The sequence below is a fragment of the Lemur catta genome, chromosome 2 (genome assembly GCF_020740605.2).
Source record: "Lemur catta isolate mLemCat1 chromosome 2, mLemCat1.pri, whole genome shotgun sequence".
NCBI classification, from domain to species: domain Eukaryota; kingdom Metazoa; phylum Chordata; class Mammalia; order Primates; family Lemuridae; genus Lemur; species Lemur catta.
In genome coordinates this window covers 146,089,809-146,100,898 of record NC_059129.1, presented here as the reverse complement: position 1 = coordinate 146,100,898, position 11,090 = coordinate 146,089,809, and the positions used below count along the sequence as shown (strand labels likewise).

Here is an 11,090-nt window from a genome sequence, read left to right as displayed (position 1 = left end):
GCCCCGCTGCGACCCGGGGCGGGTCCAGGTCCGGTCGGCCCAGCCTGCACCCCCAGGGGCCCCGCCGCGACCCGGGCGTGCGCCGACACCGCCCCGCGCGCCAGCGATAGGTCCGGGCCGGCGACCCGCGGCGCGGGGCGGGGAGAGGAGCCGGGCGCGCAGCTGCGCTCGCTCGTCCGCGCTGGTCTCCGGCGCCTCGGGGACCACGGAGGCCCCGGGATGTGGGCGCCGGGCGGCCCTGCGGGGCCGGCGAGCTGGGACAGGCGCAGGGTGGGCGCGCGGCTGCGTGCGGCGCTCGCGGGGCTGCACGAGCTGCAGGGGCTGCGCGCCACGCAGCAGGCGCGGGTGCGGGGCGCCCTGGCCTCGCAACCCGGGCCCGCCGCCCCCCGCGGCCCCCGCGCCCATGAGCTGCGGCTGGAGGCGGCACTGGCGGCGCTGCAGGAGCAGCTGGTGAGGACCCAGCGGGGGCGCGGGGGCGGCGGGTGTTCGTTGGCGGGAGGGTGGGCTGCCCTGCCGGTCGATTGTGGGTCGTTCTTTGGGTCGTTGGAACTCAGCTGGGGACCGAATGAGCGGGCGGTGGAGGCTGGATGCGTAGGTGGGGGTGTGGGGAGGGCGCGGCAGGTGACCATCCCCCGAAAGTGGCCGCGGGACTGCCTGGAACATGCCCCCACCCTGCCCGCCTCCCAGCGCAGGCATACACACCTGGGGGGTGACGGGCACACCTGGGAGGGGGTGATGGTGTTGTGCTCATGGAAATGCATTGACTTGATTTCCCCTGCAGGGATCCACTGGGGATCCTGCCATGTACCCCTGGGTGCCAGGTCCTCCCAGGCTGTGCTGCTTTGGGGACACAATGTCAGTGTCTAAAGCATACCGGAATTGTCCTCAATAATGTGCTCAGGCCGAATGGGGTCCAGTTATTGTAAAGAAACATTTGGGAAAAGCAAGTATCTGATGAACGCCCCTCAAGCTTCCCGTGTAACCTGAGCTGTAAGAGGTGGGGTGTCCTCTGATCAGAGAGGAGCCCTGAGACCTCTCTGCCTCTGGCTGTCTCAGTCCTGTAGGGGCTGCTCCGAAGCCAGTTCCTCCTCATGCAGCTGAAACCACTCCGGCTCTACAGGCCTGGCCGTTGCTCTGCTGTGGGATTCCACTTAACGTGTTGGGAACCACTCAGAACGGCCTTTGCACTACCGCAGCATTGTTTTGAAAGAAAACATTAAAAGGCTGTAGAAAGATGTGTATTTGTTTGAACCACCTCTGTTACTGGAAGCAAAATTTCTTTTATGTTAGGAACTCAAATCTGTCCCATTCAAAGCTGCTGCCTTTCCAAGGCCACCCAGGCGAAGTGACCCTGTGGCTGTCAGCTTAGCTACTGCTGTTAACTCAGTGCTTCTGGATTAAGGGACCAGGAAGTCTGGTGTCTGGAGATGCCTCTGGGATTCCTGTTGTCTTCCCTTTTGCCAGAGACAGAGGTGGCAGACGGCGGCGTGTCAATGACTGGCCACCTGCGGCCTGCATGGAGGCGGAGTGGAGCTGAGTGGCACCTTCAGGCTTGGCTGAGCTGCCCAGGTGACCAAAGCATGACAGTCCGCTTAGGTCTCTGTGTTTGCTCCCAGAGAACTCTCAGCTTCGCTGTGACCCCAGCTGGGCACACACTCTGGCCGGCAGATGTGTTCCAGGCGAGGAAGGTGCTCTTGGGATGCCGGGGGAATTGTTCTGTCAAGGGGGAAAGAGCCCAGTTGATGATTAACCTGGCTTAAGGAATATACAAATCAAACTTGTGAGCACTCAGCCTCTAATTACAAGTAGCCTTCTGGAAGAGAAGATCAAACAGGTTTTTTGTTTAATTTTTTTTTTTTAATGTGGGGACCGGAAGGAACATGCAGACTTTGTCTTGAAACTTTGTTCTTGGAATGGAGTATGTGATCAAAAGAGAAGAATAATTGAATTGATGTGACATCAGCCCAGGGCTTAACACTTTTACACTTTTCTTACAGGGGAAAAAATTAGGGGTGATAATAGTTCTATAATGTAGAATATAATCAAAATGCTTTACTGGCCAGTCCTTACAGACTCTAGCAATGCCCAGTGAACCCAGGGCCCCTCCCCGACCCTGGCCTCACCCTGGTCCATCCAGGTGCAAGACAGGAAGAACTTGGGTCCATCCAGGTGCAAGACAGAGAGAACGTTTATCTGACCGTTTATCTGACCTCAGCAGCGGCTTTACCCCCCAGGAACTCTCAAGTGAGAATGAGCTTCAGGGGCGTTTCTGGGGATTAGAAACATTTCCTGTCATTAGGGAAACAGCAGCGTTCACCACGTTATGCCTTATCCAATGTGCTGCATCCTTGTACAATAATTGATAATCGATAATCGCTGTGTCAAAAGTCACGAAACAGTGCAGTAGGGGGTGCTTAGTAAGATCTGGTTGCATAAATCAATGAGTGATTTTCATTGCTGGAGCAAAAGGGAAGATGATTCCAGTATTTGGGATCTCCGTATGTTGGATGTGTGAGCTGAGGGAACCCCCTGGCCCTAGCAGCCCGCCACTGTCTGGGCAGCGTTGGCTGTGCTTACCGGCTCTGTCATTCCCCAGCAAGGGGCTGGCATTCCCACTTTTACAAGGGTTGAGCTCGCCCACAACACTTAAGTAGACGTCACACACGCACTTGTACTCAGGACCTGAGAGTAGACTGAAAACTCCGTCTTCCGCCAGCGGGTGCTGCCGTGTCGGTGGGAGGTGCCCTGCAGTGGGAAGGAAGTAAAGGGCCCCGGGACTCCACAGTGAAATCTTGTCCTGAAGAATTTCCCAATCTTGACTCTGCTGGTCCTGACTTGTTCTGAGAGTGGCAGCTTGCAGCGCTTGCTTCTCACTGGCAGGTTCCAGCATCCAGTGCTGCGGGGGCCAGCTGGGGGTCTGACTCTGCAGCTGCACACCGCTGCCTGGTATTCTCCTTGCACCCGCTGTGCTGCAGTGGGGGCTCACAGGGCCGGGGAGGCAGGGCTGGAACTCGCCGAGGGCCGGGCATCGCCGGACCTGCAGGGCTTCCTGTGCTGTGAGCAGTGGCGGTTACCACAAGCAGCCTGTGAGCCTGGCCTCTCGCTGTCCACCGAGGGACCTCTTTTCAGCTGAGTAACTATGTTACCCCCTGCAGAACAGAGGTGGCAGCCGTGACTCCATGCATACAGTTTCCTGTGCGTGTTCTTAGCTTTCAAGGAAAGATACCATCTCTACATCCGGAACTTGAGGGCATTTTCAATTTTTGTCCTTGGAATGTGCTGTAAAGGTTTCTTGGTGGCTGTAATGTCGATGGGGGAGCAGGACAAATGGGACTCAGGCTGTTCTCTGTGGTACACAGGTCAGTGTTTCGAAGAAAGGCGTTAGCCAAATACTTGTTTATAGTGAGACCCCTGGAATAGAAGTTCTCGCACTTGCTGTGGTCGTGAGAAACTTCTGTGGTTCCTGGGAAGCTTGTTCCATCGCAGGCCCCGGGCTTGCCCTGGAGAGTCTCGGTGGGCGAGTGGGTGGGCCCGGAGTGGGGTCTGCAGGTGTGCCCAGGCGACCCCCCAGGAACTGGGGGAGGGTGCACTGCGCTCTCCACCAGGTGCTCTGACCCCTGCCCGTGCTCACAGGATTTGACACAAGTGCCCCCGGTCACACCCCAGGCAACACGGCCCTGAGGTGAGCCTGACGCCTGCAGGGAAGTGGGAAACTGAGGCAGCCCAGCAGCCGGCTGCTGCGGAGGCTCCTCTGGCGTGGATACCATGCAGGCGGGCGCTCTGAGGCTTTGCAGTGCACTGTGCTCAGCCCTGTCACACAGGGACTTGGCTGTGAGCAGGCAGGACAGGCACAGAAGACCCCAAGTTAGGGACAGCGGGAAGGGTTAACAGGGGCTGGTACACCCTGAGTGTGGAGTCTGCACCGGGTCCGAGGACGCAATAAATAACCTGTGAGCCCCTGAGAGCCTGTGCTCCTGCAGCCCCGGACCATTAATCAGAAACCAGCCACCGAAGGCCGGGCTGGCCAAACATTAATCACAAAGCAATTAACCCCGGCACAAACACTCAGGGCACTGCTCTTTGGAAAGGGGGTTGGAGATGCAGGGAAGGAGAGGGCCCTCCTCCTTCAGGAGAAGGAGAAGTCGTGAGCGGGAAGAGAAGAGGTCAAATGGGTGTTTTCAAACAGTGAGGCGTGGCCTAGCCAAGCAACTCAGTTTTCTGTGTGTGCTGTGGGCTTTGTTTTATGACAGGAGGATAAAAAATCACTTGCAGTGAGAACGCATGCTGGCCCTTTTGTTCGCCTCTGAGCTTGTTTTGCGTGGATGCAGTTGGGCTGGCCTGTCCCTGGGTGCTGCGCTGGCTTTTGTGGCAGTGCCGTCCACTTGGTGACATTCTACCTTTGTAGGGACACACAGGGTAAGAGGCCGGGATGTTAGGCCAGTCTGGGTGGCGCTGGGAGCGTCACATGCTGGTCACATCAGGACTGGGTTTTGCCATGTACACGTTACAGGTGACATTATGGCTTCCGACTGTGTTACCGTGCACACCTGGGAGGGCACTGGGAGGCCCCTGAGTTAGGTCCCGGGGAAAGGCTGGGTCGGACGGGCTGGTCCACACTCGCCCGCCCAGCCCAGCGCAGCCCCCGGTGCTGACGGTGGGAACTCCCGACTGCAGAACTCGTTCTCCCGTAAGGACAGGAGACTGTCACCACCTGCTGCTCGCTTGGGACGAGTCTCCCATTGTTGAAGTTACTGAAGTAATTATGGGGCTCACGGAACTCCTAATTTTCTATGTAAAATTACAATATAATTAATCATTTTCTTAACAGGGTGAACCACAAAATTATATTCATTAATTATTTGCCTTAAACTTAATAGTAAACCAAAACAAGAAATTTATGCAGAGGACCTTGAAAACAGGTGAAATTCTGTAACTGAATGAAAGAAATCAGCGTTTGTTAAACACACGGGGCTAATTTTACAAACATTTACATGTGCGTGTGGACATATGCTCATCTTAAGCGTGTGCGCACACCCACACCCACACACACCCACACACACACACACCCACACACGCACGCACACACACACCCACACCCACATACACCCACACACACACACCCACCCACATCCACACACACCCACACCCACACACACGCACATGCACACCCACACACACACACACACATGCACATCCACACCCACACCCACATACACCCCCACACATACCCACACTCACACACACGCCCATGCACACCCACACCCACACACACACACACCCACACCCCCCCACACACACACCCACGCATACACACACACCCACACACCCATGCACACACACACCCCCACACCCCCACACACACACACCCACCCACACACACACACACGCCTACACCCACACCCACACCCACGCACACCCGCACACACACACCCACGCACACACACACCCACACCCACACCCCACACCCACACACACACCCACACACCCACACATCCACACCCACACACACACCCACACACACACACACACCCCCACGCACACACACACACACACCCACGCACACACGGATGGGAACTTCACATCAGAAAGGTCCTCACGGCGGATTCTCAGGCTGCTTTTACCGCAGGTGAGGCTGATGTTTCCCTTCTTTCTGCCAAAACCCGCAACAGTCCAAACCCCCACTTGTAACGTCAGGGAGGGAGAAGGGACTCAGCATCAAGGGGTGGGGAGGACGGTCTATTTCTTTCCCAGGGACTTTCTTCCCCTTGGAAAGTCAAAGTGTTAGCACGCCCGGGCGCCGAGAGCCCGCCTGCGAAAGCACACCACGGCACCACGACACTGCGTCACTGCCACACCGTGACACCACCACACCGCGATGCTGCAGCCCTGCCACACGGCCACACCGCGCCACCGTGACACCACCACACCGTGACACCATGACACCACGGCCCTGCCACACGGCCACACTGCACCACTGTGACACCGAGGCCCTGCCACACGGCCACACCGTGACACCGAGGCACAGGGCATGTTCAGCACAGCAAAGTAAACTCTGGTTTAGAACCGAGAAAGGGAACTAAGTGAAAGGTGGAAACACGACCTGTCTGCCAAGGGGAAGCGTTTCTGTGCTGTATTATTCTGCATCCTTGTAAGAAATGTCTAATTAAAATTGCCGATGAGTAAAAGAGTCTGCACTTGGTGGGAAAAACCTGCATGGGGGCGGGGAGGCCAGGAGGCCTTTTTTCTCTCTGTGCGCAGAGAACAAGGAGGCTGCTTGGGTGTGCGTAGGAGCAGCTGTCAGAGTGAGGAGGTGAATTTCACGTGGGTTTGGGAGTTTAACTTGTGTTCCTGATGCAAACGAGCCTTAATTTCCATTTCTGCGTCAGTTGTGCTCCTCACTCTGCCTCCCCAGGCCCGGCTCCGGCAGCAGGACGTCGGCCTGGAGACCCACTTGGACCAGCTGGGCCAGCAGATCAGCCAGCTGCAGCTGGACGTGGGCGCGTCCCCCAGAGAGGCCCTGGACAGCGACAGCCGGCCCAGCTCAGGTACGCTGGGCGCTGGGCGGGTGTGCAGGGTGCGAGAGGCCCTGCCCTGCAGGCGTCCGCAGACACCGCCCCCCGCCAGCCCCTCTGGGGGCCTGAACGCCAAGTCCCAGCGCTTCCCAGCGTCTGATGCGGGGAGGAGGGCCAGTGCCCGGCCTGTTTCCGGGCTGATCCGAAAGTCAGGAGACAATATTTCAGCCCAGAGAAATATGTCATTGAACAATACTAAAAATGAAATGCTTTGATTTATACAAAGTGTGTGCATATATACACACACATAGCGCTCGTGCATGCACACATGTGCGGGAGAAAAGTATTCCTTTTAATGGAAGAGCCCACACGAGCGGCTCCGTCCTCCCGGCGGCGGCAGGCGGTCGGCTTTGTCCACGGCATGCGTGGGATGGTCAGGGGACGGCCCCGCGGGCTCTGACCCACGACGCAGATGGCTCCCCGCAGCCACCCGGAGCCCAGCTCGGGGCTCCCTCAGGCCCTCCCTGCCTGTGACAGGTCCCCAGAGGAGGGGGGTCCCGGGGCTCCTACAGAAGAGGGTCCCCAACTGGGGATTCACTGACCTGCCCGTGTCTGCTCCATCCAGGCTTCTACGAGCTGAGTGACGGTGGCTCCTGCTCCCTGTCCACCTCCTGTGCGTCGGTCTGCAGTGACCGCGTCTCCCCGGCCCTGGGTGGTCTGCTGCCTGCGGCCCAGCCCCCCGAGGCCAGGCCCTGCATGGGGGACTGGCGGCCCCGGTCGGCGGACGAGATCTCCGTGCCGGTGTGGAGACCCCAGGCCACCGAGGATGGCAGCAGGCCCCTGGGCACGGCAGGGGGCCCAGTCCGGCCGTGGGGCACGTTCCGGCCCAGGCCGGTGTCCACAGGTGAGACGCAGCCAGGAAGGGTGGGTGGCCCGTCTGAGGGCCGTGGTAACAGTGACAGCAGCACACAGCCTGGCAGCCCACCAAGGACAGGCAGGGAGACCCCACACGGGGACCAGCAGCACACACTGCGTGACGTCCTCCCTGGGCCTGTCGGGTGTTGCGGGTGGAGTAGGAGTCACAGCCCTCGTGCCCGCTGTCCTACTGAAGGGCATCTTCCCCTTATTATTTAAAATGGACACGGCCGGGCGCGGTGGCTCACGCCTGTAATCCTAGCTCTGGGAGGCCGAGGCGGGTGGATCGCTCGAGGTCAGGAGTTCGAGACCAGCCTGAGCAAGAGTGAGACCCCGTCTCTACTAAAAATAGAAAGAAATTATCTGGCCAACTAAAAATATATATACAAAAAAATTAGCCGGGCATGGTGGCTCATGCCTGTAGTCCCAGCTACTCGGGAGGCTGAGGCAGGAGGATCACTTAAGCCCAGGAGTTTGAGGTTGCTGTGAGCTAGGCTGATGCCACGGCACTCACTCTAGCCTGGGCAACAAAGTGAGACTCTGTCTCAAAAAAAAAAAAAAAAAAAAAAAAAAAAAGTAAAATGGACGTCAGAAAATTTTTTAAAAAACCCTTCAAAACTCGTTGACCTGCCCGTGTTTGGAGTGGGACAGTCGGAACAGCCCTCGAGAGGTTGTCCAGCTCACGGCGGTTCCACGCACAGCCGTGCTCAGACTGTCCCTAAAGGAGAAGGTGCCGTGCGGGGCCTCATTTCATTTCTAACACAGCCGTCCTCTTCCTCAGTGGGAATTCCCACCCGACTTCCTCCGGGTGTCTGTCGGTGCCTCGGGGCCCCCCCGGACCCCTCGTGGGCTGCAGACCCCCCCCCGTGCACCCTCCGCTCCCGGGTGAAGTTGGGGGGCCGGGCGGGGGCTCTGGGCTTTCGCTGCGGGTGCTGCCGGGGACCGGGCGATGCGGTCAGAACGCAGACGGACTCAGTCCCCACGCGGCGCTGTGCTGCCGTGCCGGCGGTCTGGGCTGTCCCCCTGAGCCCTGGAGGTCCTGGACGAGGAGAAGGTGCCCGTCCCCTGCCACGAGCAAAGTGCAGGTCCCAGCGCGTCACATCCTCTCATCCATGTGCGTCCGATTCTCTCCCTAGGTGACCTCGACACAGCCCTGCCGGCGGGCGCAGGCCTGCAGAAGGCCAGCGTGGACCCCCGGGCGCCCCCGCTTCTCTGCCAGGGCACAGACGCCGCACGCCACATGCCGGAACCCCAGTACCAGCGGGACCTGGTGTCGCAGGGGGGCAGGGAGGTGTACCCCTACCCCAGTCCCCTGCACGCGGTGGCCTTGCAGAGCCCCCTGTTTGCTCTGGCGCCGGACAGCAGGCGGAGCGACGGCCCCTCGGCCCCCAGGAAGCCCCTGCCAGGCCCCACGGGTGCCTGCAGCCCCCAGACCCGGCCGGTCCCGGAGGCCGGCACAGCCAGGGCCTACATCGACCGGCTGCTGCGTCTGCGGGGCTGCAGGACCCCCACAAGGGGCCGTGTGGGTGAGCAGGGCCCCCCACGAGGGGAGCTGTCCCCGTCCCCACAGGAGCCGGGCAGCCAGAGCACGGACGGTGAAGGTCGGCTCCAGAAGCTGCTCTCGGGCCCAGGCAGGGTGGCCGGTGGGGACAGCCCCCTGCAGCAGGGACCTGCACCCCTTGTGGGCACCCAGCACCCCAGCAGCCTCCCAGAGGAGGGGCCCAGACCCTCCAGTCGCTGTGTCCTGGGGGAGACCACTGTGGGCCCCCCACCCTGCCCCCAGGCCCCACAGCCTCCCTGGGCCGTGTCGCCGTCCCAGCCGGTGGACAGGAGCTGCCCTCTGGCCTCAGGGCCCTTTCCTGCCAGGGGGGCTTCCCCGCCCAGGCTGAACACGGGCCCCCCCAAGACAAAGGCCGTGAAGAGCAGGAGAAGGTCCAGTGACAAGGTGCTGCGGTTTGGGAAGCAGGTGGCCCCGGCACCAGAGAGCCATCGGGGTGCCCCCACAGCTCCCTGGCTCCCCCCAGAATGGGACCCTCCCCGCCGGGCCCAGGCGGTGGGTGGGCTCAGGAGGCCCACCCTGGCCAGGGAGGTGCCCGGGCGCTCCTGCTCGGAGTCCACCCTCTACCCGGTGCCCTTCCTCCTGCCCCTGGTGGTGGCCCCGGGGGAGAGGGGTGGGGCGGCCCACGCCCTGCTCCCCCTGGGGGCTGCACCTCTCAGCGGGGTGGCCAGGCGGAAGCAGCGCAGGTGGCAGTCCACCATGGAGATCTCAGCGGGGGCCCGCCCGGCCCGCTGCCCCGAGCCCAGCCCGGGCACACCCAGGCCCTCCGCCAGGACAGCAGGTGCCCCCCGGGCCCAGGGCAGGCCCTCGCTGACCCGCCAGGACGCGCGTGCCAGGAGCGAGTCGGAGCCCTCGGAGCCCTCCACAGACTGCGCCTCTCCGCTCCACTCCACCCTCGCGGAGACCAGCGGGGAGGAGGCTAGCGACCACACTGCCAACCGCTTTGGGGACCGAGAGTCCGGGGGCAGCGACTCGGAGGGCGGCGTCCAGAGTCGCCGTGGCCGCGGCCGGGCGCTAGACTGGGGGGTGGCTGGGCGGGGGCAGTGGGCCTGGCTGCAGGCGGGACCCCCAGTGGGCTCGAGGCCGCCCCTGCCCCCTGTGCCCAAGCTGTGCCGCGTTAAGGCCTCCAGGGCCCTGAAGAAGAAGATCCGCAGGTTCCAGCCGGCCACGCTGAAGGTCATGACCCTGGTGTGAGGGGCCCAGGACGGCCGTCTGCCGGCGGGCTCGTGGCCTCCCCAGGCCGTCCAGCCTGCAGAGATGGGTTGCCTGTCGGACGGCTGTGCCCCGGGGAGGACAGCGCGAGTTCTGGGGGTGACTCTCCCCACCCCGGAAAGGACATTTGCGGACAACTTTGAGGTTTCGGATTTTATAAGCCACCTGGCCACCTTACTGTTCTTCCAGCGGCTCCCCAGGATGGGTCGGCTTCTTGACCAGCGTCCCTGTCCTGGGCTGCCGTCCCAGCGGCGGCTGTCACCTGTCGGTCCCCTTGGCCGGGCTGTGTTCCCCAGTCTTTTCCCTTCCCTCCCCCAGAGATGCTCCGAGGCAGTGGTTGCAGGACCGAGTGCTGGAGGTTGAACTTGACCTCTGTGTTAGGCTCTCAATGGGAATGCCATTATCTTCTGAAATAAAATGAACATTTTTTAAAAATATTCCTTTAACCTCCTGTTTCCTTGCGTGGCACATAGCCGGTGCTCAGTGAGCCACAGTCCTTCCCGTGACATGGCACGTGCTGGTCCTGACGTGGCAGAGTGCGTTTTATACGGAGAGAGTCTAAACTCTGGTTCCAAGACAGATATTTGTGTTTATTTTTTCCAAAGAAAAATCCCCTCAACCTCTCAGGGAGAAAGACAGTGGAGTTTTCACCTAAGCTGCCTGGTGGGTGGGCAGCATTTCAGTCCAGGAAGCAGCTGCCTCCCGGATGATCCACACGCGTGTACAAGGGCTGGGGTGGGACCCTGCAGCCTGAGTGTGTACCTGGGGCCGGGGGAAATCCTGGAGCCCCCCCAGGCTAAGGCAGCTTGGTGGGAATTTCAGGAGGAAGTTGGTTTTCTGAAAATACTAGTAGATTTTATACTAGGTATTAAATATTCCTATGCAAGAAGTTG

General features: G+C 60.4%; 1 protein-coding gene across 1 annotated transcript; it reads left to right on the top strand.

Moving 5' to 3' along the window:
- The first annotated feature begins 219 nt into the window (after positions 1–219).
- On the top strand, positions 220–10,617 carry DACT2 (dishevelled binding antagonist of beta catenin 2). Its single transcript, XM_045542335.1, has 4 exons — positions 220–450; positions 6,413–6,545; positions 7,138–7,416; positions 8,564–10,617. The coding sequence occupies exons 1-4, from the start codon at positions 220–222 to the stop codon at positions 10,177–10,179; spliced, it is 2,259 nt and encodes a 752-aa protein (XP_045398291.1). The 3' UTR covers positions 10,180–10,617.
- Positions 10,618–11,090: the final 473 nt, after the last annotated feature.

What these genes read in the sequence shown, in the direction of transcription:
- DACT2 (XM_045542335.1), top strand. Translation starts at nt 220, where the DNA reads ATGTGGGCGCCGGGCGGCCCTGCGGGGCCGGCGAGCTGGGACAGGCGC. An exon ending in CGACAGCCGGCCCAGCTCAG is followed by an intron (nt 6,546 to 7,137) that starts GTACGCTGGGCG and finishes TGCTCCATCCAG; the next exon opens with GCTTCTACGAGCTGAGTGAC. An exon ending in GCCCAGGCCGGTGTCCACAG is followed by an intron (nt 7,417 to 8,563) that starts GTGAGACGCAGC and finishes TTCTCTCCCTAG; the next exon opens with GTGACCTCGACACAGCCCTG.